We start from the raw sequence: 26676 nt of genomic DNA, 5'->3' as shown, positions 1-26676 counted from the left end.
TCAAAATTTGACAATTCAGCGGCATAATATCGTTTTGTGACGTCTCCGGCGCTGCGGAAGCCCTTCGCTGATGCGTTTGAACACAAAAAGATGTAATGGTCAATTTCTTTTTTAATTTGGGAGCTCCAGTAACACTGGCATATAGACAGGAAGATGAAAATAAAAACAAGATTATCTATAGATTTTAGAAAACTAAACAAAATTGTAATTCCTCAATCACAACCATTTCCATTAATCGATCCTTTAATAATGAAAACTGTAAACTATGAATATTTTTCCACTTTTGAGATAAATTCTGCATTCTGATCAATTCCGTTAAAAATTCAAGATAGCTTTGAATTTAAAACAGTACCGGCTATATTCCAAAGAATATTGAGTAATATCATTTGAAAATACAAACTCTAATTTTGCAGTAAATTTTATAGATGATATTTTGATGTTTTCAAAAAGTTTTAAGGAACATATAATATACATATCAAGATCATTGGAAACGATCCTTATTGAAGGCGTTAGACTAAAATGCTTCAAATGTAATTTTACGAATCATTGTGCTAATCTATTTAGGCCACATATAGAAAACAATTCAGTTAAACGTTCGAAAGATTACTTAAGTAATAAAGCAGTTAACTGCTGTGAAAAACTTTTCAGTACCAGAACAAAGAAGTATCTAGATCCGTTCCTAGAAAAAGTAAATTTTCCTCATAAGTTTGTACCTAACAGCGCAATCGTCCTGGAACCTTTACATAATTTACTACGGAAAGATGTGAAATTCGTATGGTCTGCAAAATGTCAGGAATCGTTTGATAAAATAAAAATACTGCTATGCTCAGAACCAATTCTGAAGATCTTTGACCCTAAACTACAAACAAGCATTTACATAGATGCAAGCATTAAGGGAGAGAGAGCGGTGTTAAAACAAGAAGATAAAAACAGAGCCGATAAACTGGTTGCTTATTTTTCAAAAAAAAAAATAGCTGAAGCTCAAAAGAAGAAAAAGGCTATATACCTTGAATATTTGGGCATAAAAGAATCTGTGAAATATTGGCAGCACTGGCTTTTGGGAAGAGCCATAAACCATTAGAAAATTTGAACATCAAGTCTAGAACTGATAAAGAACTTAGTGATTTGTCTTACTACCTATCACACAATATAATTTTAAAATTAAATACAATCCAGGAAAATCAAATCAAGAAGCAGATAGTTTAAGCAGAAATTCAGTTCTAGATTGTTATGGCAATGTAGAAGAGTTTTTGAAAGTAGTAAATTTAATAAACCTAGAAGACATAAAACTGGAGAATGGAATTTATTATAAAAAGAAAAAAAAAAGGAAAAAATAATAAATTCAGAAGAGCTTAGTAAAACTCTAATTAAAGACGTCCACAATACTTACTGCCACCTTGGAAGAACATAGATGATTAATAAAATAACACCATTCTACACAGCAAAGAACATCATTACAAACATTAAACAAATTCGTAATGACTGTGAAATTTGTATAAAAAAACAAATCAAGGAAAAAGCCAAAATATGGTTTGTTGTCACATTTAGGTCCACAAAGATTTCAAATTGTTCAATTGATACTATTAGAGGTTTCGGAGGATCACGGTCAACAAACAAGTACCTTCATTTACTGGTTAGTTATTTCAGTAAGCATGGTCATATTTTTACGTCAAAAACTCCAATGATTGAATGATTTTATTAAACTTGTAAAAAGTATGACACAGAGTTACAGTCTTGATATGATATTAACGGACCAATATCCTGCTATAAATTCGAAATAATTTCTGAAATTTTAAGGTCGGCAATTTTCTTAATAAAATTGTAAGATTTAATTGTGTTTTAAGGATAATTTTCTATCTCTCTTTAGATCCTCTTTTCTATCTTGATTTCAGTTCAGTTGGCAGAATATTCACATTTTCTCCTTCCAAAGATATTTTGGAACAAACTATGTTACTGTGATATGTAGGTAGTTCGTTGCTTATTCATTTGTAAGTTTTTCCTACCGACAAAAGTCAGTTGTTAATAAATAACCAGCTGCGTAGCATTGTCGTTTTACTTATCCCGGTTATCCTTAAAATAGTTAAGGATATTACAGTTACTGTATGTTCCGTTTATTATATTTTTCTACACATTTGTGGGCAATTGTTTAGTTTAATAACAACCGCTCTGGTGTAGTGGTACATGCGGTGGCCTAAATCACCGACGGTTTGCGGATTAGATTCCCGCTCGGAATGCATATTTGCATTTGTATAATTATTTCTTTCGGTTTGGATGTCTGTCCTTGTGGGTCTCCCCTCCGTGCCTCGGAGAACACGTTAAGTCGTTGCTCTCGATTGTTAGCCTGATAGCGATCGTTATCACGTAGTAAGTGATAGCGATCGTTATCACGTAGTAAGAAGCTTATTCGCCTACCCGCAGTGGAGCAGCCTGGTGGATTAAACCAATCCCTCTCCTATATGGAGAAAGAGGCCTATGCCCAGTAGTAGGATGTAACAGGCTGAATCGTATGAACTTAGCTTGACTTTTGTAAAATACGGAATTCAAGTCTAGTGTAAACATAAATCTTATATGATAAATAAAAAAGAATGTTGCTAAGCGCATAACTTAAGAATAGTTCGACCAATTCGGCTAAAAATATTTTTTGTATGTCCCTTAAGGCCCACAGAAGGTTTTAAAATATAAAAAAAAAATTAAAAAATAATAATTTTTAGTATTAACTCAATCTGTCTGGCTACCACGCCACCCCCTTTCTTCCCGTGGGTGTCGTAAGAGGCGACTAAGGGATAAAACAGTTCCACTACCACCTTGGAACTTATAAAGCCGACCGATTGCAGGATAACCATCTAACTGCTGGCTTTGAAATACACAGGCCGAAGACGGCCCAGACAAAACCAGCACTGCGATCACCGACCCACCTGCCCAGTGTGGTGACTATGGACAAGACATATGAGTTCACGACATTTTTGTCGTGAACTTGTAGAGGCCTATTTCCAGCAGTGAAATGCAATAGGCTGAAGTGATGATGATGATGGTGATGATTAATATTTGACAGAACGAAGTCTGTCCGGGCAGCTAGTTATTAGTAAAATATTATTGAACATTTATAAGTGCATGTTATAATTATATATGTGCAGTTTATATGTATGCATGTATGTGTGTATATTTGGTTTTCCTTCTGTTTTTTTTTTTTTAAGTCTGTTCACCCTTTCCGCTTTTTTCACATTATCTCCTCCAAGCTGTTTAGCAATAAGACCGCCTATTGTACATTTCTTTTTTGGTGTATTGTTTTATAAATTGTAAACTTCTTTTCATGTGTACAATATAATGTTAATTATTATTATTAAACATTTGCATTATTCTATATATTTGTTATTGATTCCAGAAACAATATGGACAACCCCGAAATAATTACAATTCCAAGAAACAATAATACTTTTGAAAGTATTTATTTTAAAGAATCTAATGACATTAGAGTACTAACACACGGATGGCTTTCATCAGAAAAAGTGAATTGGTTACAAAATATGAAATTTTCAATTTTACGAAAGTTCGATTTGAATGTGCTTACAGTAGACTGGAGTGAATTATCACATAACATTATTTACCCTTTTGCGGCGTTCAGTACGCGTTACGTTGGGAAACAAGTTGCGAAATTACTAAATGCGATAACGCAAACATTCCGCATTAGCGGTAGAAACATTCATTTGATCGGCCATAGTCTTGGGGCACATATAATGGGTTATGCGGGAATGTTTTCAGTTAATAAAATATTTCGCATTACAGGTAAGTTTTTGCTTACAAATGATTTTAAAGGTAGTATTTTCCAACTCTGTATTTACTGTTCATTAACTTACATTATTAAGTAAAATTATCGACTATAAGTTTTATGAAATAGGAATTTTATTCAGGACTAGACCCGGCCCGTCCACTTTTCGAAATACCAGAAATTTCGCCAGACTATCGCCTTGATAAAAATGATGCAGAATTCGTGGATATATTACACACCTGCGGAGGAGTATTCGGTTATATGGAAAGCTATGGTCACGCTGATTTTTTTCCTAATAATGGTAGGCCGATGCAACCTGGATGCAATGGAGTTCGCCAGATAGCCGGTAAGTTTAAAAACAGCAAAAGGATTTATCTTATAAAAACAGATTTGAACAATATTATGATATTGAAAAACCGTGTACACCGTAAATATTTTAATGAGTTCACAAGACAAAAAACAATTTCATATGTAGGAAACTCTTTTACACTTTTATATTGTTTTTAAAGCGAAAATAGTTCAGATGTCTACTACTTTGGTTGTCAAATGTGGCCGCCGTCTGTTATGATGTGGCTCGAATTGCAACGAATAATTTAACAAGTCAACTATGTAAACCGGTTTGAGAAATATAGCAAGAGTAGAGAAATTTTGGCAATATGTGCTATTATATTAATACAAAGACTACGCAATATTTATTTTAACTATATTCATTCTATAATTCATAATACCTATATAGATGAAAAAATTATCGTATTTGAAACCAGATAAAAGCAGAACAAATACAAATAATATAGAAAAACAAGTACAACAATATCAAAAATTCGAAAGAATAATAAGAAAGAAAAATGTAGCTGAAGATACTAGCTACTTTACCTTACAAAATAACATTTTAGATATTATAAATAGTATTATGAAAGTAGATTGCGGAAAAAGAGATATTGAGTGTGTATCGCGCGTGGCAAAAAAATCTGAAAAGGTAAGACCCATAATTGTTACTTTCACTGCCATGGGTAAAAAAGAGGATTACTCAAAAACAAGAAAATGCTGCGAAATTCTGGTAATTTCTAAATTAGAGAAGACTTTCTCCCGGAAATTCTTAAAGGAAGAAAGAAGCTTAGTCCCCAGCTACGAGTACAACAAAAAACGAGAACAAGGAAAAGGGGCATTTATAAGATACAACAAACTAATAATTCTACTTGGAAAAGTTAACACCAACCATGAACGTCAAACGAGCAATTTATCGCAGTCTCCGAAAGCAGTTACAGTTGTTGAGAGAGAACATGAATTTATTTCTAAAAATCGAAGCAAGAAAGATAAAATTGATCTAAATTTCGTAAAAAGGAAACCGGAAAATACACATACCAAGTCTCTTTCGCAACAAAAAGCAAAATATACTTGAATTTTGCAAATACAAATCTATCCATCTTCCAAGTTTATACGCCGACATGTGACGTAACAGAACTGGAAATAAAATAATTCTATTACCAAGTACAGGAATCTCTTAAACAGTGCAGTTAAAACGTTATTATCATGGGTGACTTCAATGTCAGCGTTGGCCAAAAAAATTCAAGGAGAAAACAGAATACTGGGAAACTCATGCTTCTGAAGAAGAGACAAGAAAGGCGAAACTAAACTTCAGTTCTCTGGGAAAATAATTTATTCGTTATCAAAAGCCTATTTAAAAAAAGTAAGATTATTTGGATAAGGCTTTCCCCGAATAAATATAAAAGCCAGATAGATTATATACTGTAAAACCTAAAAAATAAATTTACTAATATTGAAGTAATAAGCAATCTATCATTCCTGAGCGACCACCAGATTGTGAGAAATACTATATTATTATGTCCTTACATATGAAATTGGGGTTTTGTTTGGACAGAAAATAGTCGATTTTTTATCTTTATATATAAATATAATTTCGTGTCACGATGTATGTTAGCGATAAACTCCGAAACTACTGGACCAATTTTTATCAATTTTTGTGAGCATCTGTAATTTGGTCCAACTTGGGAGACAGGGCAGTTTTTATCTCAATTATTAATATTTGTTATTTCAAATTAAATGTTTATTATTTATCGGTTAGTTCTATAAAATCCTAATAGATGGCGGTTTGGCATCTAGTTTGCACAGACATCCGATAGATATATTATAGATGGCGCGTTTGAATATAGAATTTACATATATTTTCATCCCACATGAATGAATCTATTATTTTTTTTTTTTAGAAAATGTTTATTTGATTGTATCAAAAGAATTAGTAAAAAATTGATTTGATCTATTATTAATACTGAGCCACAGCAACGCGTGGCTGGTTCAGCTAATATATATAATATATTTAATTAATCAAAGTATCTACCATTGTATACTTTTGCCGTTTAATAGGAAGTTCATTGATACCTTTACTTAAAAAAACATTCGAACGGGAATCAATAAAACTTTTGAAGGCGGTTTAGACTGCCCCATCGGAGTTGAATTTTTTCCCTTGCAAGAAGTTATCCTAATTTCGAAAAAAATGGTAATCTGGTGATATATCAGAGATTAGATTTAGAGGTGAATTTCTTAGAGATTCCAATTGAAGCTCCTCTAATTTGGTAGCCGTTTGTTGTTCAGTGTGTGGTCTAACGTTGTGCTGAAATTGCAGGGGCCTAGGTAGGGCGATTGACTAGACTGTTATATCTATCTTATATATTATCTTAGCAGCTAGCTTTTCCATCATGGTTTGCAGTTGTTGACACTAAACATCTGCCGTAATTGTCTGGCCATATTTAAGAAAGCTGTAATGAACAACACCGGCACTAGTCCACCGAACGCTCACTAGTAACTTTATTTGAGTCCATTTTTGCTTGATTCAGGATTTGGCTAGCTCGCCAGAGTTCAGCCACTGGGATGAGCGCTTCCGATTATCGTACATAATCCACTTTTTATCACAGGTAATGATTCGATTTGAAATTCCTTCATTATTGTACCGGTTGAATAATGTAACGCAGCAACCTAAGCGCGTTTGTCGGTTTGTTTCACTCAATTCATGAGGTACCGACCTTTCAAGCTTTTTTACCTTCCCAATTTGCTTCAAGTGGATTAAAACAGTTTTATCATTACCACCGCAGCCTGCAGCTAGCTCGGACGTGGTTTGTGATGGATCCGCTTCCACAATAGCCTTCGATTCTTCATTATCAACTTTGTATGTATTATTTTGTATTATTTCTTTGTGTGTATTGTATCCATCCATATGCATTTACTAAAAAGCGGTTATTTGAATATTAGAAAAAGACACTCATGGTGACTGCTCTTGCCAAAAAGTTCTCTATAATAATGTATGTATTGTATTGTATACATTAAATTGAAATACCTAAATAAGAGGACGGCAAAATTTTCTTCCGCCCGGGACGGCCGACAACCACGCTACGCCACTGCTCAAGGCACGAAGCAAACAGTTTGTAGACATAAGGTTGTAGGCTGATTGGTCACATCCACGCATTAGAATTAACTATAGAGAAATACGAAGAAATAAAACGCCTGCTTTATCAAGCGTTCATCCACCACATTAAGGCATTTGACTCTATAATTCTATATTGAGATATATCATCTCATATCAGCATGCGGAGATCCTTACAGGAATGTGATGGACCATCAGAAACGATTGAGCTCATAGAAGACATATATAAGAAAAGCACGAGCAGAGTAATATTAGACAAAAAAGGCACAGAAACCGATATATCTAGAGGCGTTCGTCAAGGTGACCCCCTCTCGCCCAGAATATTTATTACAGTTCTAAAAAACATTATGAGCAAATTAAAGTGTAAAAATAAAGGCATACCTAAACATCAATGGTCATTTTCTAAGTAATCTCAGAATCTCCGACGACCTCACTCTTCGACGAAAATTCATCGCAATTAGAGACCATGATAAATGAAATCAACAAAGTCAGTAATGTAATTGGACTAGAACTAAACAAAACAAAAATTATGATAAACAGCATAAAAGCACCAATATACGTTAAAAATGTTTTATCAGAATATGTACAAGAATAGACATACCTGGGCAAACAAGTGTCAATTAAAAAAAACACGACAAAATGGATTATTCAGACGAGTAAACATAGCCTGGAATAAATTTTGGAACCTGAAAGAAATTCTTAACTCAAATATATGGGTCGATCAACTATTCTTTGTACATTTTGTAAGGATTAAAAAAAACAGGAAGTAGAAAAAAAGGCGAATTTCTTTTACATTTTCTATCCGCTTTATTAGAATATTTACTAATTAAATACAGTTTTATAATTTGTCACCTTATGTGTAGGTTTTTATCTCTTAGCGTCATAAATCTGGTCGACTATGTTACCACAAAGAATTTTTTTAAGGTTCAAATTATGTTATAAATCTTATCTAAATCGATTTTGTTACAAATATTTACGCTAGAACTTGTCATAAGTATATTTATAAACTAGCTGTGCCCGCGGCATCACCCGCATTGAATTCAGTGTGTCACAAAGTTCAAAATCGGCTTAGCCGTTCCATAAACGTTCCTCTTGAAGCCCTCTCTCCATTGGTGAAACCGCATGAAAATCTGTACAGTAGATTTTGAGGGAATCGATCACATACACTTTTGGGGACTTTGTTTTATAATACACTAGCGGCCCACTCCGGCTTCGCACGGGTATAAAATATATAGCCCATGTCATTCACTGAAAAAATGATTAAAATCGATCCAGTAGTTTTGATTTATTGGCCCGCAAGCCATAAATTTAGAGTAAAACAATTCTTCTTTCCCTAAACCATGAAGATTTTCTGCTATCTTTGGAATATCTAAATTCATACACTATATTTTTACCTATTTATTTTATTTTTCATTTATATTTTAAAACTACTGTCAAACAATTATTTATCGTAACTTACTTATACTGATACCGATACATTGTCGCGCTGAAAAGCACGTTTTTATTAAGTATTGTTATTTTCCTCGCTAGAGAGCTCCGACAATAAACGCGTCCGATCGCTGCTAAATTCAAAGTGCCATAGCGAGAACCGCGGCCTCCGACGCGCTATTTATAGGCACGCTCCCGCCGCCCCGGCCGGCCGGAACCGCCGCAAATGCTACATCCCGCAAATTTTAAATCTGTAATATCTTTGAAAATATTCATTTAAATCATATGCTGTAAAGGGCCATATAGATCTATATTAAATCAACAATGTATTAAAGGTATTTAATTAGATAAGGATTACTGCTGTAGTGGTTAAAATCGCTTCGAACATTAACCATTATTTGTCGTAAAAAGTAAATGACAAAAAAATGTTATTGTGGGATATTCATAAGAGATAGACATATACCATAGCGGAGTTTTCTGTAGACCTTTTCAATGTGTACAATACTTAGTACATTATTTTGATAAATCTCGTAGGGTTCAGCCTGTGTTTGCAATGTAAACGGGAAAAAATGTAATTATTTACGACATCACATCAGGAACCTCAAAAATAACAGTATTGCTTGCTCCACTTGGATATGGATGTTATTATACATATAAATCTTCCTCTTCAATCACTCTATCTATTAAAAGAAACCGCAGTAAAATCTATTGCGTGGTTTTTTTTTTTTTTTTTTTTTATATTTCTTTATTATTTATGAAGGGTTTCGTCAGTCTGACGATGCCACCCTCATAGGTCTTACAACAAATCAATACTATCTACGCTTAAGAGCTACTTTCACTATTTTATACAACATTCTGGCTTCCTACAGATAGCGGGTAAGCCAGAATACAGTTACACTTGCCAACCTCATACAAATCCGCTTGCAAATCTGATCTTTCAACTTCGTTCCGAACACATTCAACCATAACGTGATATACGTCTTCTTTTAAATTACATTCGGTGCAATTTGGTGAATTTATTTTACCAATTAGATACAAAAATCCGTTTAGAGGGATGTGTCCGGATCGAAGACGTAGGGCGGTTACAATGTCTGATCTGGATAATGTGGATTCAACAAACCACGGTGACTTAGCTATGTAAGGTTGAATGGTTTTATACCAGATACCCTTAGTCAAAGATCTCTCATCAAAGTATACATTCCACATGTCTGAACATTTGCTTTTAACAATGTGCAAACAATCAGAATACAGAGGTAGTAAAGTAAAAGGTTCGCCGTCGTTTATTGCACTCTTTGCGAGTCTATCAGCTTCCTCATTTCCAAATATGCCAATGTGAGACGGCATCCATTGAATTTTTATAATTTTATCACTGTTACTTAATTTATAAAGCTCTTTTACTATATCATATGCTACTGGGCTACATCGAAAAGTCGAGGTGCACCGAGCTAAATGATAAAGAGCACTTTTAGAATCTGTCATAATTACGTATTTACCTGACCGTAATGATTTAATGTAAGAGATAGCCTCTGCAATAGCTACAAGCTCGGCAGACATGATGGACACATTCTGACTAATACTTAGTTGAACACAGCCATTTGTTTGTGGATCAAACAATGCAACACCGCTATTCATGTCTTTATCTTTTGAACCATCCGTATACACCTGATAAAAGTCACCATAATAATTATTTACATGATTTTCACAAAGTTGTCTCAACTTCAAAGTGTTATATTGATGTTTGGCTTTATTTATACAATTAATGTCAAGATATAGTGTCGAAGAAAGATCCACATAGCTAACCCATGTACACAAAGAGAACATCTCCAGTATATGACTCGAGTGAATAGGAATGTCTTTAAGATAATCATGAACCAAAAGCAGTAAGGGGTGGTTACGTCGTCTCCAATAAATGTGTGATCGAAACGTATTTAATACCTCGAGTAATTTAATAACTATATGACCAGAAAAAGATTTACATTTTAACCAGTATTTACCCGCAAGAAAGTACCTACGAATGTGTAGCGGTTGTAGATGTAGTTCCGACTCCATGACATGTATCGTCGTACTTTTAATGAATCCACCGATAATGCGCATACACTGATTCTGAATCTTATCTAACTTTGCGAGGTGTGTTTTACAACTATCTCCATATAACATGCTAGCGTAATCAAGTTTACTGCGAATCATAGAAATGTAAATACGTCTCAAAATTATAGGATGTACACCCCAGCTCATTCCGGCCAAAACCTTAAACATGTTAATAAATTTTAAGCATTTATCTTTATTTCATTAATGTGTTTAACCCAGCGCAATGATCTATCAACCCATACCCCTAGGTATTTCACTCGATCAACAATTTGTAACGCGGAATTACCCACTACTAAATCACAATTGATATTTCTAATAAAGCCCTTTTTAAAAATACAAACTTTACTTTTTATAGGTGAAATTTCCAAACCGATATTGGCAATTAACTTTTCAAAGTTGTTTAAGGCTATTTCGTGGTTTTAAAGATTTAAGCATACATAGGGATATAGGGACAGAGAAATCGACTTTGTTTTAAGCTATGTAGTGACTAACTGTTGCCCTCGACTACGTCCGCGTGGTTATGAAGATATGTATTACTATTAAGATGTTTAACGAAAATTATTTTTTTATTTCAGGCACTTGAAATGCTTATCACACTGAGTAACTTTTTAAAAGGCACAATTTAGTATAATTTTTTATAAAACCTTTCTATACACCACATTTTCAGTTTTATTTTCAGGCTGCAGTATAAATAACCTATCAGGCGAACTTACGTTGGAGAAACAATCGTTTCTTAGAACTACGCCACCTACTTCTAATGTTTAACCCTGCGCCTTATAATTAGTCATGGCACACCAAAATTTAACTGGAAATTGGAGGCACTTAAATTGAATTTGGTAGTCTGATGGTATTAGAGGAATCCGCGATATGAATACGATTTCTCCTTGATACACACCAGTAAAAATGCATGCCTCAATTACGTGTTTATGTAGAGTCTTTATTTGAAGTCTAGTTCCATTAACCAGTTTAGGTGGATTAACATTCCGTAGCAAAATTATCGGCGCACCCACTTTCAGGTACAAAGCATGAGGGGGAATTCCAGGTGGTTCCACAGCATGGAGGAACTCTACAGGATAAAGTATACCATAATCGACTTCTAATACAGAGTCCACCGACTTCATCATATTTTACTTGAGCTTCGAGCAATTTCGCTAGTAAATATGAGTTAATGCTATTGGCTGTATCATTCTTGGGGGTTAGAATTGCTCTTTCTCTTAATCATGTGCTATCACTATTATTTGCATGTTGATGAATGTCAGGGTACATTTTATTAGTTAAACTATTTAAATCTTTTACAACGGTACCAAGATTTTTAGGGATATTAATTTTACCTTCCACTTCCGAAATCTTTCCATCTCCAATGTTAAGTAATAATTTTGAAAATTCTTCTACTTTGGAATTTAGTCGTAAATGTACACGTATAATAATTCTTAAAGTAATTGTTTTAACTTTAGGCCATAATAATGAAGATTTCAAGTACGCTTGGACTTCATCTGCACGTGTCCCGCGTGGTATGATAGGCAATGTGCGTCTGAAGTCACCGGCTAATAAAACTGTAATTCCACCCATAAGTCTATTGCAATTCTTTATATCCTGAAGAGTTCCATCTAGGGCGTCTACCCCTTTTTTATGAACCATGGTAGACTCATCCCAAACTATTAATTTGGCTTTTAGTAGTACTTCTGCCAAGTCACTTTGTTTTGGTATGTTGTACATAGTAATCTCAGAGTAATTAAGATTTAGAGTGCACTGTTTTACCTCCGTCAATCAAAGTAGCGGCGATGCCTGAAGAAGCAACTGCAATGGCAATATTCTGGTCACCTCTTACTGTTGCCACACAATACAAAAAATCACCAAAAAATACAACACCTTCTTCTGAAATAATACTTTTCATTATCTGATTGCACGCTTTTTTCTGGTCTTGATTAAATTTCGGCACATTATTAGCAAGTGACTCATTAAGTGCCTCGATATTATATGACATTTCCTTGAGCTGCTGTCGGTTACACATCATTGAGACTTGTTCTCGCGAAGGAGAAGGCATTCCAAAATGAAAAAGAGCTTTTCCCGACATAGACATAACAATACCCTCAATATTAATGAGACATTGATTGTCAATAGTTTTTTCTTTTATTGTCACGTTCTCTTTCCAATTGCCTTTTAATATCTTCTGATAGGCTGTCGCAGTGCTTATCGCACACCGGGGCGAGGTGGCGAATGCTAGCGCGACCCCACCCAGGCGGACTACTGCTCACACGTGGTGGTTTTTCAGTCAGTAGGAGTCTGACATAACCCTCTGGCGCCCCCGCGCCGGAGGGTATCCATGATTGATTTTCCCCACGTAAAAAAAAAAGATTTTGGGATCGGCCAATTGACAGAAAATTATCATGATAGCGAATAGTTCTCGAATCTTATGAGAAGAGTGACTTAATGAAGCTTCTTCCAAAGTACGATCCCAATGTCCATCATCCTCTCACAAACCTAGTGCGTAATGCGTTGCATGCCGCTTGAAATGTCGTGTGACTACTCCAGATACAGTTTTGAGAGCTGTGAATGATGTAGGGCCACGAACCTTATGTAAAAGAAGACGCAAGTAATAGCACTCAGGGTTACTAACAGAATGAACAATATAGATCCGACCTAATACTTTGACCTTTTCTACGTCCGCAAAACAAGACACTGGTAGCCCTTGCTTTCTCTTTTGAAATTTACAACTTTTCAAGATATAATAAATAGGCACTTCCTGGTATATTTTTGTACTACTTATAAGTGAACAATATAAATTTTTCTTGAACACATAGGTATGCAAACGCACTTTTATATAAAAAAAAGATATATATATATATATAGATATAGATATAGATAGATAGATAGTAAGACCCAAAATGAAGATGCTTTTTCAGCACGACATTGTGTCTCCTATGTTACTCAAAGTTATTTTACATAGTATTTTTTTTTAATAAATCAATAATTTACTGAAACTACAAGATCGGCGTTGCCTATATCTACTAGTTACTGCATAGAAAGAGTAGTTTAACCTTAATTTCAAACCCATGAATTAAAATTTCTAAGTTATTTGTAATATGAGGAATCAATATTTAGGGATAACAGGGTAACACTCGTAAAAAACAGATTTCTTTTACGCTACCATTTGGAATACTTATTTTGTTACTTAAGCATATTTACTACAACACATTATTGTCACGTCCTGTCCAAGGTCTTAAAACATCTTCCATCACATTGTTAAACTGTTTTGGAAGTTATCACATTCCCTGTTTAGCTTGCGACAAAAGTAAAAAGGCCTCATTCGTTGGCATTCGGTCATTATCGCCGCGCAGATATATTTTGTGTATTTAAGCAACGGAAGTTTCTGTCATTAGAAAAAGTCTTCTTTTCAAGATGTTAAAGCAGAAGATGTCTCGTATCTCCGCCTCATTAGATCCACGGTATCTGAAGAAAGACTGGAAGACTGTCCTTCACGTCATCTTGTCCATGTTGCGGATGGTTTCCAGTAAATTGGATACATATAGCAGTTCTTGTTAGAATAGCTTAGATTCGCATTATCTTCATTAGAAGGTCGAAAGGTAAGTTTCATCAAGCGGGCTCGATCCTTTCTAATGTATATATTCAGAGTCCCGAATACACAAGTCTCTTTAACCAATTTGATTTAATCTATCTCGTCCCTCGGTACAGTGTTGGGGTTCTGCCAAGCCAACCGCCTTTGAGGCTCCTTTTTGAACAAGTAGTTCATCTAAAAGCTCCATCGAATTGAGGATGCTACAAGCATCTGATCCTGCAATTAACGCGCTCAAATCTATCGTAGTTTCTACTTTAATTTTGGCATTGAAGTCTCTCATAACAACGTTGTAGAAGGCCGAAAAATGTCATGCATGGCTTTCGAAATATTCGATTCGAAACTTACTTCAGATTATTCTGTAGAAATCAATCAACAATTCACTAAACTTAGCTCCACACCAACTTTGAGGAGGTGTTGGTCCAGAAGAGTGCGTCTATTAAACGTAGTTCGGTGTATGGCTGGCTGGCAGCCTGCTGCCCGTAACAAAGGGCCGAGCGGTGGTTGATACAAAAACGGGTTAATTGCGGCTACCATTACTACTCTAGGCATTCAAACCACAATAAGTTGGTAGTGGAACTTTGTTGTCTTATCCCGCAGTCCTCTCTTAGGACACCCACAGGAGTAGAGGGGAGCTGTTTTGTATCTTGCCTTAATTATAGTAGTCGTCACAAAAAAATAGACCCGTTTGGTCGTGTCATCGGGACGTAAATAGTGAAGTAACCATACAACTCGGTATTCGATACTCACGATAAATCGATTCAAGTTTGTATGAGTATTTGATCGATTTGATTATGTAATGTAAAGTGCATTTGATTAAAATTTTGATCAATAATTAACTTAAACTTAATATTGTCGGTAATTTGAAATAATACAATAGTACAAAAGGTCAATTTTTGTTTATTTTATACTAGCGACCCACCCCGGCTTCGCACGGTTGCAAAAACTATCAATGTTCCTTTATTATATTACGCATGTATTATACATATTAACCTTCCTTTTCAATCACTCTATCTATTAAAAAAACCGCATCAAAATCCGTTGCGTAATTTCAAAGATTTAAGCATACATAGGGACAGAGAAAGCGACTTTGTTTTATACTAGGTATGTAGTGATTGTTATTTTCCTCGCTAGAGAACTCCGATATTAAACACCTGCGATCGCTGCTAAATTCAAAGTGCTATAGAGAGAACCGCGGCCTCCGACGCGCTCTCCCGCCGCCCCGGCCGACCAGAACCGCCGCGAACGCTACATCCCGCAATTTCTAAACCTGTAATATTTTCGAAAATATTCATTTACATCATATGCTGTAAAGGGCCATATAGATTTATATTAAATCAACAATGTATTAAAGGTATTTAATTAGATAAGGATTAATGCTGTATTGGTTAAAATCGCTTCGAACATTAGCCATTATTTGTCGTAAAAAGTAAATAACAAAAAAATGTTATTGTGGATTATCCAAGGGATAGACATTGTTATGAATGACATATACCAAAGCGGAGTTTACTGTAGACCTATTCAATGCGTACAATACTTAGTACATTATTTTGATAAATCTCGTAGGGTTGTCTGCGTTTGAAATGTAAGCGGAAAAAATATAATTATTTACGACATCACATTAGAAACCTCAAAAATAGCAGTATTTCTCCACTATTTAATGGATTGTTGTTATTATACATATAAACCTTTCTCTTTAATCACTCTATCTATTAAAAAAAACCGCATCAAAATCCGTTGCGTAGTTTTAGATTTAAGCATGCATAGGGATATAGGGACAAAGAAAGCGACTTTCGTTTTATACTTTGTAGTGATTATTTTCTATTGTTTACACGAATTTTAAAAAATCATTATAATGAAAGAATTTTTTCGATTTTATTGCGGTTTATTAGCCAAATCAATTTTTTTTACGACTGAGCGTCAAAATCTCATTGAATTACGATAAAAATCGAATGAAGCTGGTGGAATTCAGTAATTAATTAGTTAAAGCACTAGTGTTTAAAAAGAAAGACTTAGAACGTTTTTGAGACGGATGTGAAATTTTTATCATGATATTTCAGGCTTCGGCCTGACTACTGTAAACTTGGTTTCGACCTCGCCTATCATACAAAGAAGAGTAGACGAAAATATGAAATCTCAGACTTGACTTACCAGTCATCGAATGAGAAGAAAAATGAAGTTACTTCAGACTTGACTCCGGCCTTTTGTTACATCAGAACGAAACTTACAGAATTCAAAGTAGGTTGTATGGATTATATTCCTTTGCCTTTGCCTATTGGGGTAAATTTTAAAACAACAACGTTTTTGAGACGTTTCATTAAAATTACAAATTGCATGCTACTATAAAGTAAGCGCGAAAAGAATACCCAATATGTTCTATCATATTATTTAACGCGCCAAAAAATTTACATACGTTTAAAAAATACTTTGTTATTAATAATTCTTTTATAGTTTCTTACAATTTCGTACCAAGTTACGTTCTAGGGTATTTGTCAAATGTCCAAATTGGCCTCTTATTTTGTGAAGACTATCATAAAGTTAGTATGTAACGAATAATACCGACCAAATAGATACATATAACTTATATGATATAAGTAACATAGTTACCACATAGTGTCATTGAGACAATGTATGATTGCGAGCGATAAGCCATTTATAGCAAACATTCATCATCATTTCAGCCTATCACAGTCCACTGTTGGACATAGGCCTCCACAAGTTCACGCCAAAAATGGCGTGAACGCGAAAAGAAGATATCGCAAGTGTGGTACCATAATACGGAAACCAGGATCTGATAGTGTTATCCCAGAGAAATCTAAAGAAACTTGTAATACTTTGTCGATGTAATTAAAGTCGTTTTTTTTTCGTTTGCGAGCAAACACAATTATCTTCGGTCCACGCTTTGGCCAATTCCGAGTAAACCAACTTTTAACACAAACACTATTTTTTTATTTTAAATTAAATTACTCATTTACTAAGATAGTTCAAAACATAGTTTCATTTACAGATTCATGCAGTCACGGTAGATCCCACGAATATTTTGAAGAATCAATACAATACACAAATAAAACAGGTTTTATTTCCTATCCTTGCGAAACTTGGGAAAAATTTAATAACGGTGAATGCAGAGAGGATTCTACAAGCATGGGATACCACGCATCAGCTCACAATATAGGAAATTTCTACCTATACACGCGGAACGAATCTAAATACGCAATTAATAGGGATAAGGAATCGTCGTTGTAAGATACTTTAGAATGAAAAAAAAAAATCCAAATTATATTATTTATTCGTCTATAAAAACAAACATATAACAGAACTTTTTGTTTAATTTAATTTGTAAATACAACAAACAGAATGATCAGTAAATATTTTAAAGAATAAAGCACATATAGGGATAGGATTTTTTTATAGGAACTACCACATTTTCACAACTACGTATATTACCAAAAATTACTTTACTTAAGTATACACTTTTATCGTCCAATCTGAAACAAATAAAAGGTAGTGTTAGAAAATATACATGAAATTATTTATATATATTTAAAACTTTAATCAATCAGATATGATAAAGAAACATCAGGTATCATACGGCAAAAGAAGACAAAAATAAATGAATCATTCTATTGTAACATATTTTATTCATCAATGATTTTCTTCCGCGTATATTTAATATAACATCGTAAATCCTGGCTGTTGGTAGATATCTCAGTATACGGTCCGGAATATATTCGTGTAAGGAATCGTATAAGGAAATGTGAATAAATTTTATATTTATTAATATTTTATTTTGTAATTTACAACCTAAATTTACCTTTAAAATCGAATCGACATCTGCAATATTTCCTCGGTGCTCTCTGTAACGAAACATTAATCTTCGTAATTCTTAGTTATAATTAAATATTGTTTGAATTTTTTTAACAGTTAAGTTCGGTCATATTTATTAATTATTGCTTTTTAACAATATGTAAATGGTATTTATTAGTGAAGGTAGCAATCTTTACCTCTCTAATTTGTTAAGGGATAAATTCGGTTTTTCTTGTTTTTTGGAAAATTCTACAAAGTTCAGGTAATATTAATAACATTTGAAATTAAATATTATACTTTTTGCAAAGCAGTCGACAGGAGCGAAATATTTTAGACGAACGTTATGTTACACAAACTAGAGAGTGAAACGTCATCTAACACAATATTAGTTAAACAGTCTATACATTATTTTCATTAATTACAGTGTTAAAAAAGACTACAAGACAATTATATAATGTGCAATATCCTTTGAACATGAATGTTTCATAAAACTTTAAATATTTACACTGATTCTATTATAAATTTTACATTCTAATTCCACTTATTTGAAACTCATGATGACAATATTTTTGATGAAAATACATTTTAAAAGCTTTTAAGAAAAACATTAAATAGTGCTTCTTAAAGTGTCATTAGAACTTCGTTGATACTTTTAAATCTTCAAAAATGTTTTTCAATAAAAAATCATTATGAACTTGAATTCGAAGGCTTTTTTGACCAAGCCGTAACGACGAGCCGCCCACAATTTCTGTGAATAAAAAAAGTACAAGTTTCATACATAATACAATAAATTTGTAACTCATGAAATTACTATTTATTACTAACATCAGATCATATTTTTAATGCAGCATTATGCATCAGTCGGGAAAAGAAGACAAAAATAAATAAATCATCATTTACACTAAATACAAATATTTAAGGTACATTCTAATCTTAAATAACGAAAATGATTTTTTTTTATATGGAAATATGCAAGACTTACCTTAATGTAGCGTTTCAGCAGCAACCAATTTCTAAACCGCTTTTGTTTCAAGCCATCTGTAGGAAACAATTTTTAAATATTAAGACTAAATTAAACATGTTTTATAACATAAAAGCAACGATATAGAAGTAGTGTAGCTTAAAGACGTCTGCAACACCGGAAGCATTTTAAGTGCGTTGCCGACCCAATCCCCCCAGGATCTCTGGTCACCTTACTCACCAACAGGAACACAATACTGCTTGAAAACAGTATTATTTAGCTGTGATCTTCTGTAAGGTCGAGGTACTACCCCAGTCGGGCTGCTCCATATTTTGAGGAAATTCCTGCTGTGGCCTAACTCAGTGACTGTGTCCGTCGCTTTTCTCGCGATCTTTTACGATTTTTTATGAATATTCAAATTCAATTCAACAAAAGGTTGTCTGGAAGAAATCGCTCTTAGCGATAAGACCGCCTTTGTACATCTTTCTTCGTATGTATCCCTTTTTGTAACATTTCTTTGTAGTGTACAATAAAGAGTATTTATTATTTATTATTATTATTAATTGATAGGATAAAATGCTGCATAATAACTTAAATTGTGATTAAGTAGGATAATTTAAAAAATTCCATTCAGAGTATTATTTATTTCTTAAATTCAAATATTTGGAACTTTTAATAATTGCAAATATATATTCTAGTAAGTTACCATACTAATACCTAGTATATAACTCAAAGATACTAAATTAACTATAGAAAGAAACATAGAAAGTTATGACATAACTTTTTAACCGACTTCAAAAAAAGGAGGTTACTCAATTCGACCGTATATACAGGGTGTCCCAGGAAAGACTGTCAAGCGGAAGTTTTGGTATAGGACATAGCATAGAAAAAGAGAAGCGGTAGGGAAGTATACGAACAGTTGATAAGGAATTGCCATATAGTTAACAAGCAATATGATATTAAAAGAAGTAAATATACATACATATATACACAACATACATACGCGCGCGCACGCGCGCACGCACACGCGCACGCACGCACACACACACACACACACACACACACACACACACACACACATATATATATACACACAAATATATACATATATACTACGGTGTATCTGGATGGAAAAGTACACAATAAAGTAAAGAAAGGATGTGAGTATTCATCTAAAAATACTAACATTTAAAACCTTAAAAAAGATTAATACAAATTGTGCAGCGACACTCACCTTTGTAAATATAGGCACCCACATCTAGCTAAATACGGACACCTGTAAATATAATTTTGAAATTAATACCTTAATATATATATATAGATATCGACAAGTACGCTTCATAATTCAAATACAATTTTATTATAGTAATAATAAGGAAATAATCGTTCGGTCTATATCAGAAAACAAAATTAAGGGAATTTGTCACAAAAGTAGTCTGACGTTACACGGTATTTTTTGAGTCTCGCGTACTATAAGAATATTAAAAAAATACGAGTATTGTTTGAAATAACGTTACTGCAGTACACATTGTGGCAACAATAAGTAACTAAACAAAAGTATTGATTCATATTTGTAACCAAAATACCTGTATTAAAATGAACACAAATAAACGTAAACGTTTTCTTACCCAACTTATTTTTACGAAATTGTGAGATAAAACTTGTTAAATCTTAATTTTTACTTATACCTAAGGTGGTTTAACTTATAATAGTTAAAAACTTCTAAACTTAAAAAATATCGAATAGGACTGAATTTTTGTCAGCTATTAAAGTTTTAAAATTAAAAAATAGCTCGTAAAATTAATTTTTCAAATTCCATTTTCATGATAACACTTACTGTTTTTACACATACAGCCAAAACAGTAGGTATCAGTTATATGTACAAATTAAAGCTACTTAAAAAAATCCTTTTAAGAACGCAGAAATATTATAACCGGCTTATATTTCCATTATATTGCGAATAATTATAGAAGAAAAACTTTAATGAATTATAGTTTTGTTTCTATTAAATTGTTATATAGTAAAAAGGACAGGAGACTCCTGATGTTGTTGTACCTTAGGGGGCGTTCATAAAATACGTGAGACGTTTAGGGGTGGGGGGGGTCGAGTCAAATCTCATCTAATCTTACGTTGGAGAGAGAGGGGACCTCGGCAAATATCAGGCAATTTTTTTGCTGACTGAAACAAAAAAAAAATATTATTTTGGTCCATTTAATCCAGATTGTACATGCTTAAGATTTAATCTTCAGCGTAATCGTAATACGATTAAGATCATTCACTAATTCGTTCGAAAAAAAATAATTTCATTTATACTTCGACGTCATACATCTACTGACTGTCAAACGACCATATTTGTTTTATACCCAATAGCTCAATTTATTTTGAATTTACGGTACAGTGTAGCCCGTCCTTTGTTTTCGGTATTTACTTTGCATCTAGTACAAGAGCTGCAGAGCACAGGCGAGCAGCCCACATTGCACAAGCTAAGCAAGCGTGTATGTTCCGCAAAGTGCGACCCTCACGGATTATCACAAGACGAGCTAATGAGTTACTGTGCTCAAGCGCCAACGGCTTAGAGTGGCTAGATCAGAACGAAGTTGAAGGAACAGATGATTTTACTGAAAATCATATGAACATGTTGGTTCCAATAGTCTCTCTTGAGACCGCGCATGAATTAGAGTAGATATTCTTTTTTTAATCACAGTAGTTACGATTTAAGTATTCAATTGTTAATATTTTATTACACGTATAATTAAACTCTTTTTTCTTTTTTTTTGTTATCGCAGGGTAACCCATTTATGGGTGTATCCAGGATGCCCGGGTAGGCAGTCCTAGACCGTATGTCGGCTTCAGCACTTGGGGGTGCACTACCGACCAAAACCCCTGCGGGAGCCTTTAGCCGCTTTAATTGGAGGGTCCCGGATCTGCAGACAACAGGATCCCTCCAGCGACAGGCTGGCCTCGGCGAATCGTATAATTAAACTCTCAGCAATATTGATTATTAGTCTTAACTAGTCGTAAATAAAAGCACGAAGCAATTTTTTTTCTTTTTACAATAACAAACCAATGCGTTTGTGACATCTCACCAGGGGGGGGGGACAGAAAATTTAAAAAATCACCTCACGTAATTTATGGACTCCCCCTTATCACTAAGTGTATGTAGGATGACCGTCGACAACACATAAAATCAATCTCTCACAAAAATGTAGGAAGGAAATCCGCAGAAAAAAGATGGTCCTTAACATTTTTTTCGAATGTTAAGAGATTTAAAAAGAATATTTTGCATAATTATACAAATGTCATAAAGCTGAAAAGTTTTGTTTGTTTAATTAGGCTGATCTCAAAAATACTGTTTCAAATAGAAAAATTATTTTGTGTTGGATAGCCCATTTACCGAGGAAGGCTATATGGGCAATTATTTAAATGATATATATTAATAAACATACAATTATTGATTTGAAATATTTTTTATTGATTAATTTTATTTATTGCTAAAACATTTTCTGTTGATCCAACGTATAAATTACATAAAAAAGAAATCGATATTGACTGCCTACACGCAATCTAACCTCAGGAAACAAATCCATCGTTAGGTACTAACTAGTCTTAATGCTAACACCATATTATCGCATAGATTCGTGTCGAGTTATTATCCAATCCACTTTGAAGTAATGAATTATATTTATTAAAATATTGCAAGTGAAAATAATGTGAACTAATTTTTTAAGAAAAAGGCTTGTTCGCATTAAGTTAGTATTTTAGTATAGTAGTGAGTAATTTAGTAGCTTAAATACTCGCTTCTGCACCAAAATCGTTAGGACTTCGTTCAAATACAATTGACAAGTGAATGGTGTTTTGTAAGATGAACAACCTACAGCGCAATAAAGTAAATAAACTGATTATGTTAATCTTAACGGCGATTTTAGAAGAGGTAGATGAGGGAATTTGTGTGATTAATGAAAAGAAGCTATGGATACGAATATATATATATATACTTACATACATATATAATATTCTTTATTGCACACCATTAAAAGATACAAACAAAAGTAGTATAATTAGAGGAAGATGTATAAAGGCGGTCTTATCGCTAAAAGAGCGATTTCTTCCAGACAACCTTTGGGTATAGGGCAGCGCATAGAAAAGCGGTTAGAAGTGTAAAATAATTGTTATAGAAATTAGAATACATCACAATAGATTATGAAATTATATATACATACATACATATGCTTACACACTTACATACATTCACATATACACATATACTTATATATAAATATAAACAATTCATACATACTTATGTCATCCAAAGGTGAAAAGACAATCATGGCGAATTTAGTGACAAATAGTGAGCCTCAAGATACTTTTTGAAGCTAAAGACTGATTGAGCTTGTCTTATAGAGAGAGGGAGAGAATCCCAGAGCTTAACAGTTATTACGGAAAAGGAGTTGGCGTAGAACGAAGAAGTGTGATGTGGTGATGTGTGAGAAGTGTGAATCGCCTCACACTCAACTGCCTCCACTAGGATTATCGCATATGTCGGGGGTCTGGAAACACACAATACACAAAAACAAACGCCCAGACCAAGGCAAACATCTGTATGGCCAATACAAACTTTTGCCATGTACGGGGATCGAACCCGTAATCGCCAGCGCAACAGCCACAAACCAGTGCTGTGTCCGTTGCACCAACGCGTCGCCGATGGATCGATGGAAGGGATAAACTAGGAGCTACTAATTGTCTTTTGAAAGAATTAGCACAGGAATATCCTAAAGAATACTTCGATAGTTTTAGAATGTCTAAAGTTGTGTACATTTTCTGTTAATGAAAATACACACTCAAATTTTTGCGGTAACTAATGAAGAACTCGACTAATTCGACAGGTTCAAACTTGTTTAGCCGGTCACCGGTGCGCCAGTGAGAACGGACGCGTGGTGGGAGGTGCTATTCGCCGATAAAAATAGAAAAATAAAATGAATCGGTTCGACTTAAATTCCTTACTAAGATAATCGACTAAATTTTTGTTGTTCAGACACGTTTACCTACAAAATTAGTCGCTAATAGACTAAAATAATAGCTTAATGCGAACAAGCCTTTAAAAAGAGCCCACAAAGGGCTGTCAACAAGTATTGACATGGTTATTACCTAAATGTACATTATTTACAACGGCATCGCGAGAGAATTTCTAGTTCGACCAAATAGTTTGCGAAACAATTACTTTGTCAATTGTGTCCCGCGTCACAACAAGGAAATTTTTTTACCATATCACGAAAATTTCGCCGTAGAGTAATAAAACTTATTACATACTTAAGAGCCATTTCACAATTTTTCGCTCTGCAAGTGAAAGTATTTGGTCGCATCACGCGAGTCGTACGAGCCGCGCGATATTTTTTCTACTTGGTATAGTGCAAAAACAAAAAAATTATCTTGAACTTTTTCTAATATTATATATTAAAAATTAATAACTATGTTACAAAATATTTTTAACATAATTAATTTGTTAAAAATTTCAGGTATGTAATATGAAAAGTATTTAATACAAAAAGTATTAAATATAATTAAATATTTTAATTTCTTTTGTTCCTAAATGATGTAAGTTTACTTTGGTATAGATAGTTACTTAAAATTCCCCAGAAAAATACCACTTTTAAAATTATACTTATTTGGAAATTATATGTAACTTTAAAATTTTATTACAGATTAACGGATACAAATGAAAAAAAAAAACATCTGCATTATGTATCAGCAAAAACATATTCCACACATTACCATATTTTTTTATAAGGTAGAGGTTATTGAAAAATAGAACTTCAAAGTATACATTTCAACGGTTTACCCAGGGAGGCTGATGAAAAGGTTAATAATTTTGTACACACAATATAAATCAAAATTCTGATCCATTATCTTACTTACAACAAAGGTGCTCTATTATATTTCAAAAATATAAATTACATTATTGCATATATTACTGAGATTAACGACGTCAAAATATTACAATTTCGCGGATTGTTACCGATTTTTGTGAAATGGCTCTTAACATTAATTCAACGAACTGAATCGCTTATGCCGCAATCATCAAATACATCAATATTTTACTATTTTTTCATCATTCAGAAGTGTACACATTAAAAATATAATTTACCTTCATTTAATTTGTATGTGTTTATTGTATTATATTACCTCAATAAATATCACTTCAAATGCAGTTTTCGCACCATATTACCATTACGTTTTGGTATCGTAAGCGTTATCGCGAAACATAATTTTGTTAAGTTGGATATCAAACATTGAATAAAATTATAAGATGCAATTAAATTATATATTAAAAAAATATTGTATATTAGTATTAATATTTTTTCTTGATTGCTTCAATAGAACCTCGTTTTCAATATATGGCCAGTTAAAGAAGTAAACTGCTAAATTTGGCTTAATGAGAAGAACGAAATTGAGGACCTAAGGGGACATTCATTAATTACGTGAGCTCAGAATGGGGGGAGAAGTCCAATGAAATCTTACCAAATCTTATTTAAACCGAGAGTGCGGGCAAATCGAAAATCTCACATCAAGTTCAAAAAATTTAAAATATTAAAAAAAATATTTTAAGTGTTCATTTGCCCGCTAAAATAAATCTCATGGCTATTAAAATAATTTAGTTTTTGCTTTGACTTTAATTTAAATAAATTACTTGTACTATGTTGTTAACTACTTGTACAGTTTATTATGCCCCGTCAATCTCTATTCTATTCAGCTTCAATCTCACGTAAGGAGAGGGAGAGCCCAGAAAAATCTCACTAAATCTCACCTAAGGGGGAAGGGGTCTAAACTTATCGAAAAATAGCTTACGTAATTAATAGATGCCTCTTAAAATTTCTTAAATATCCGTTTTCCAGACATTCATGTTATAAAATTTATAACATGAATGACTGGAAACGGAAAAAATATCCAACCAATGCATTTATAATATAAATTCATTGGTTGGATATTTTTTATTTTAATCCGCTTTTTTACATCTTTTTTAAAAATGTATAAGAAGACCCGTGCTTCTTTGTCGTTGTTTCGTTAATATTCTTTTTTTTCCATGCTGCTGAGCTATCTTCTTATCTTGTTAAATGGAATCGTTAGTTTTGTTGATTGAACTTAATAGTACAAATTCTCGTGTTTTGAAGACGACTAGAGATATACTTAATCATTATATATAATAAAACTAAGTTGATAAAATGTGCGTGCCGATAAAACTTAAAAAGTAGTCCCTACACGATAAAGGAACTTATTATAGTGTGATAGCCCTTTATCCCCCCTCAAACAAGAAAGTTCCCGTTTTAACCCAAAGGAAGTGTTTTTAAAGATATAAGGGCTTTTCCAACCCTTCAACTTGGAAATTAGGTGTAATGGCGCCATCTGTTGTCGAGTATTTGAACTTCATTCAAATCAACGATTATTTGGGTTGCATTTCGAAAGGCGCTGCGAGCAATTGCAGCATGTGTAGTAATGGCGCGAAATAATTCCAATTTCAATAGTCTTAAATTACATTTGTTACTATAATAGAGTTATTAAATTTTATGTATTTATACAGCACTAGCTAACATATATTTTGGAGTTAAGGCGAAAAGAATGCA

The 26676-nt window shown here is 33.5% G+C and overlaps 1 protein-coding gene and 1 long non-coding RNA gene across 2 annotated transcripts; one reads left to right on the top strand and one right to left on the bottom strand.

Annotated features, from left to right (window-relative positions):
* Positions 1-3537: 3537 nt before the first annotated feature.
* Positions 3538-17611, top strand: LOC123655681 (pancreatic triacylglycerol lipase). The gene is made up of 3 exons (XM_045591437.1): positions 3538-3783; positions 3909-4112; positions 17300-17611. Exons 1-3 carry the CDS (start codon positions 3735-3737, stop codon positions 17536-17538), a joined length of 492 nt encoding a protein of 163 aa, XP_045447393.1. The 5' UTR covers positions 3538-3734; the 3' UTR covers positions 17539-17611.
* Positions 17612-17717: 106 nt separating this feature from the next.
* LOC123655685 lies at positions 17718-20351 on the bottom strand. The gene is made up of 4 exons (XR_006743448.1): positions 20295-20351; positions 19082-19137; positions 18107-18847; positions 17718-17780 (listed from the first exon to the last, which is right to left on the bottom strand). It is a non-coding gene; the product is annotated as an uncharacterized LOC123655685 (long non-coding RNA).
* Between the last annotated feature and the right edge of the window lie 6325 nt (positions 20352-26676).

This window comes from Melitaea cinxia, chromosome 8 (assembly GCF_905220565.1).
Source record: "Melitaea cinxia chromosome 8, ilMelCinx1.1, whole genome shotgun sequence".
In the NCBI taxonomy this organism is placed as follows: Eukaryota; Metazoa; Arthropoda; class Insecta; order Lepidoptera; family Nymphalidae; genus Melitaea; species Melitaea cinxia.
This window is presented reverse-complemented; position numbering and strand designations above follow the sequence as displayed.

Coding starts and splice junctions, on each gene's coding strand:
- LOC123655681 (XM_045591437.1), top strand. CDS start 3,735: ATGGGTTATGCGGGAATGTTTTCAGTTAATAAAATATTTCGCATTACA. Junction 3,784..3,908: donor TAAAATATTTCGCATTACAG/GTAAGTTTTTGC, acceptor AATTTTATTCAG/GACTAGACCCGGCCCGTCCA. Junction 4,113..17,299: donor TGGAGTTCGCCAGATAGCCG/GTAAGTTTAAAA, acceptor TTTCATTTACAG/ATTCATGCAGTCACGGTAGA.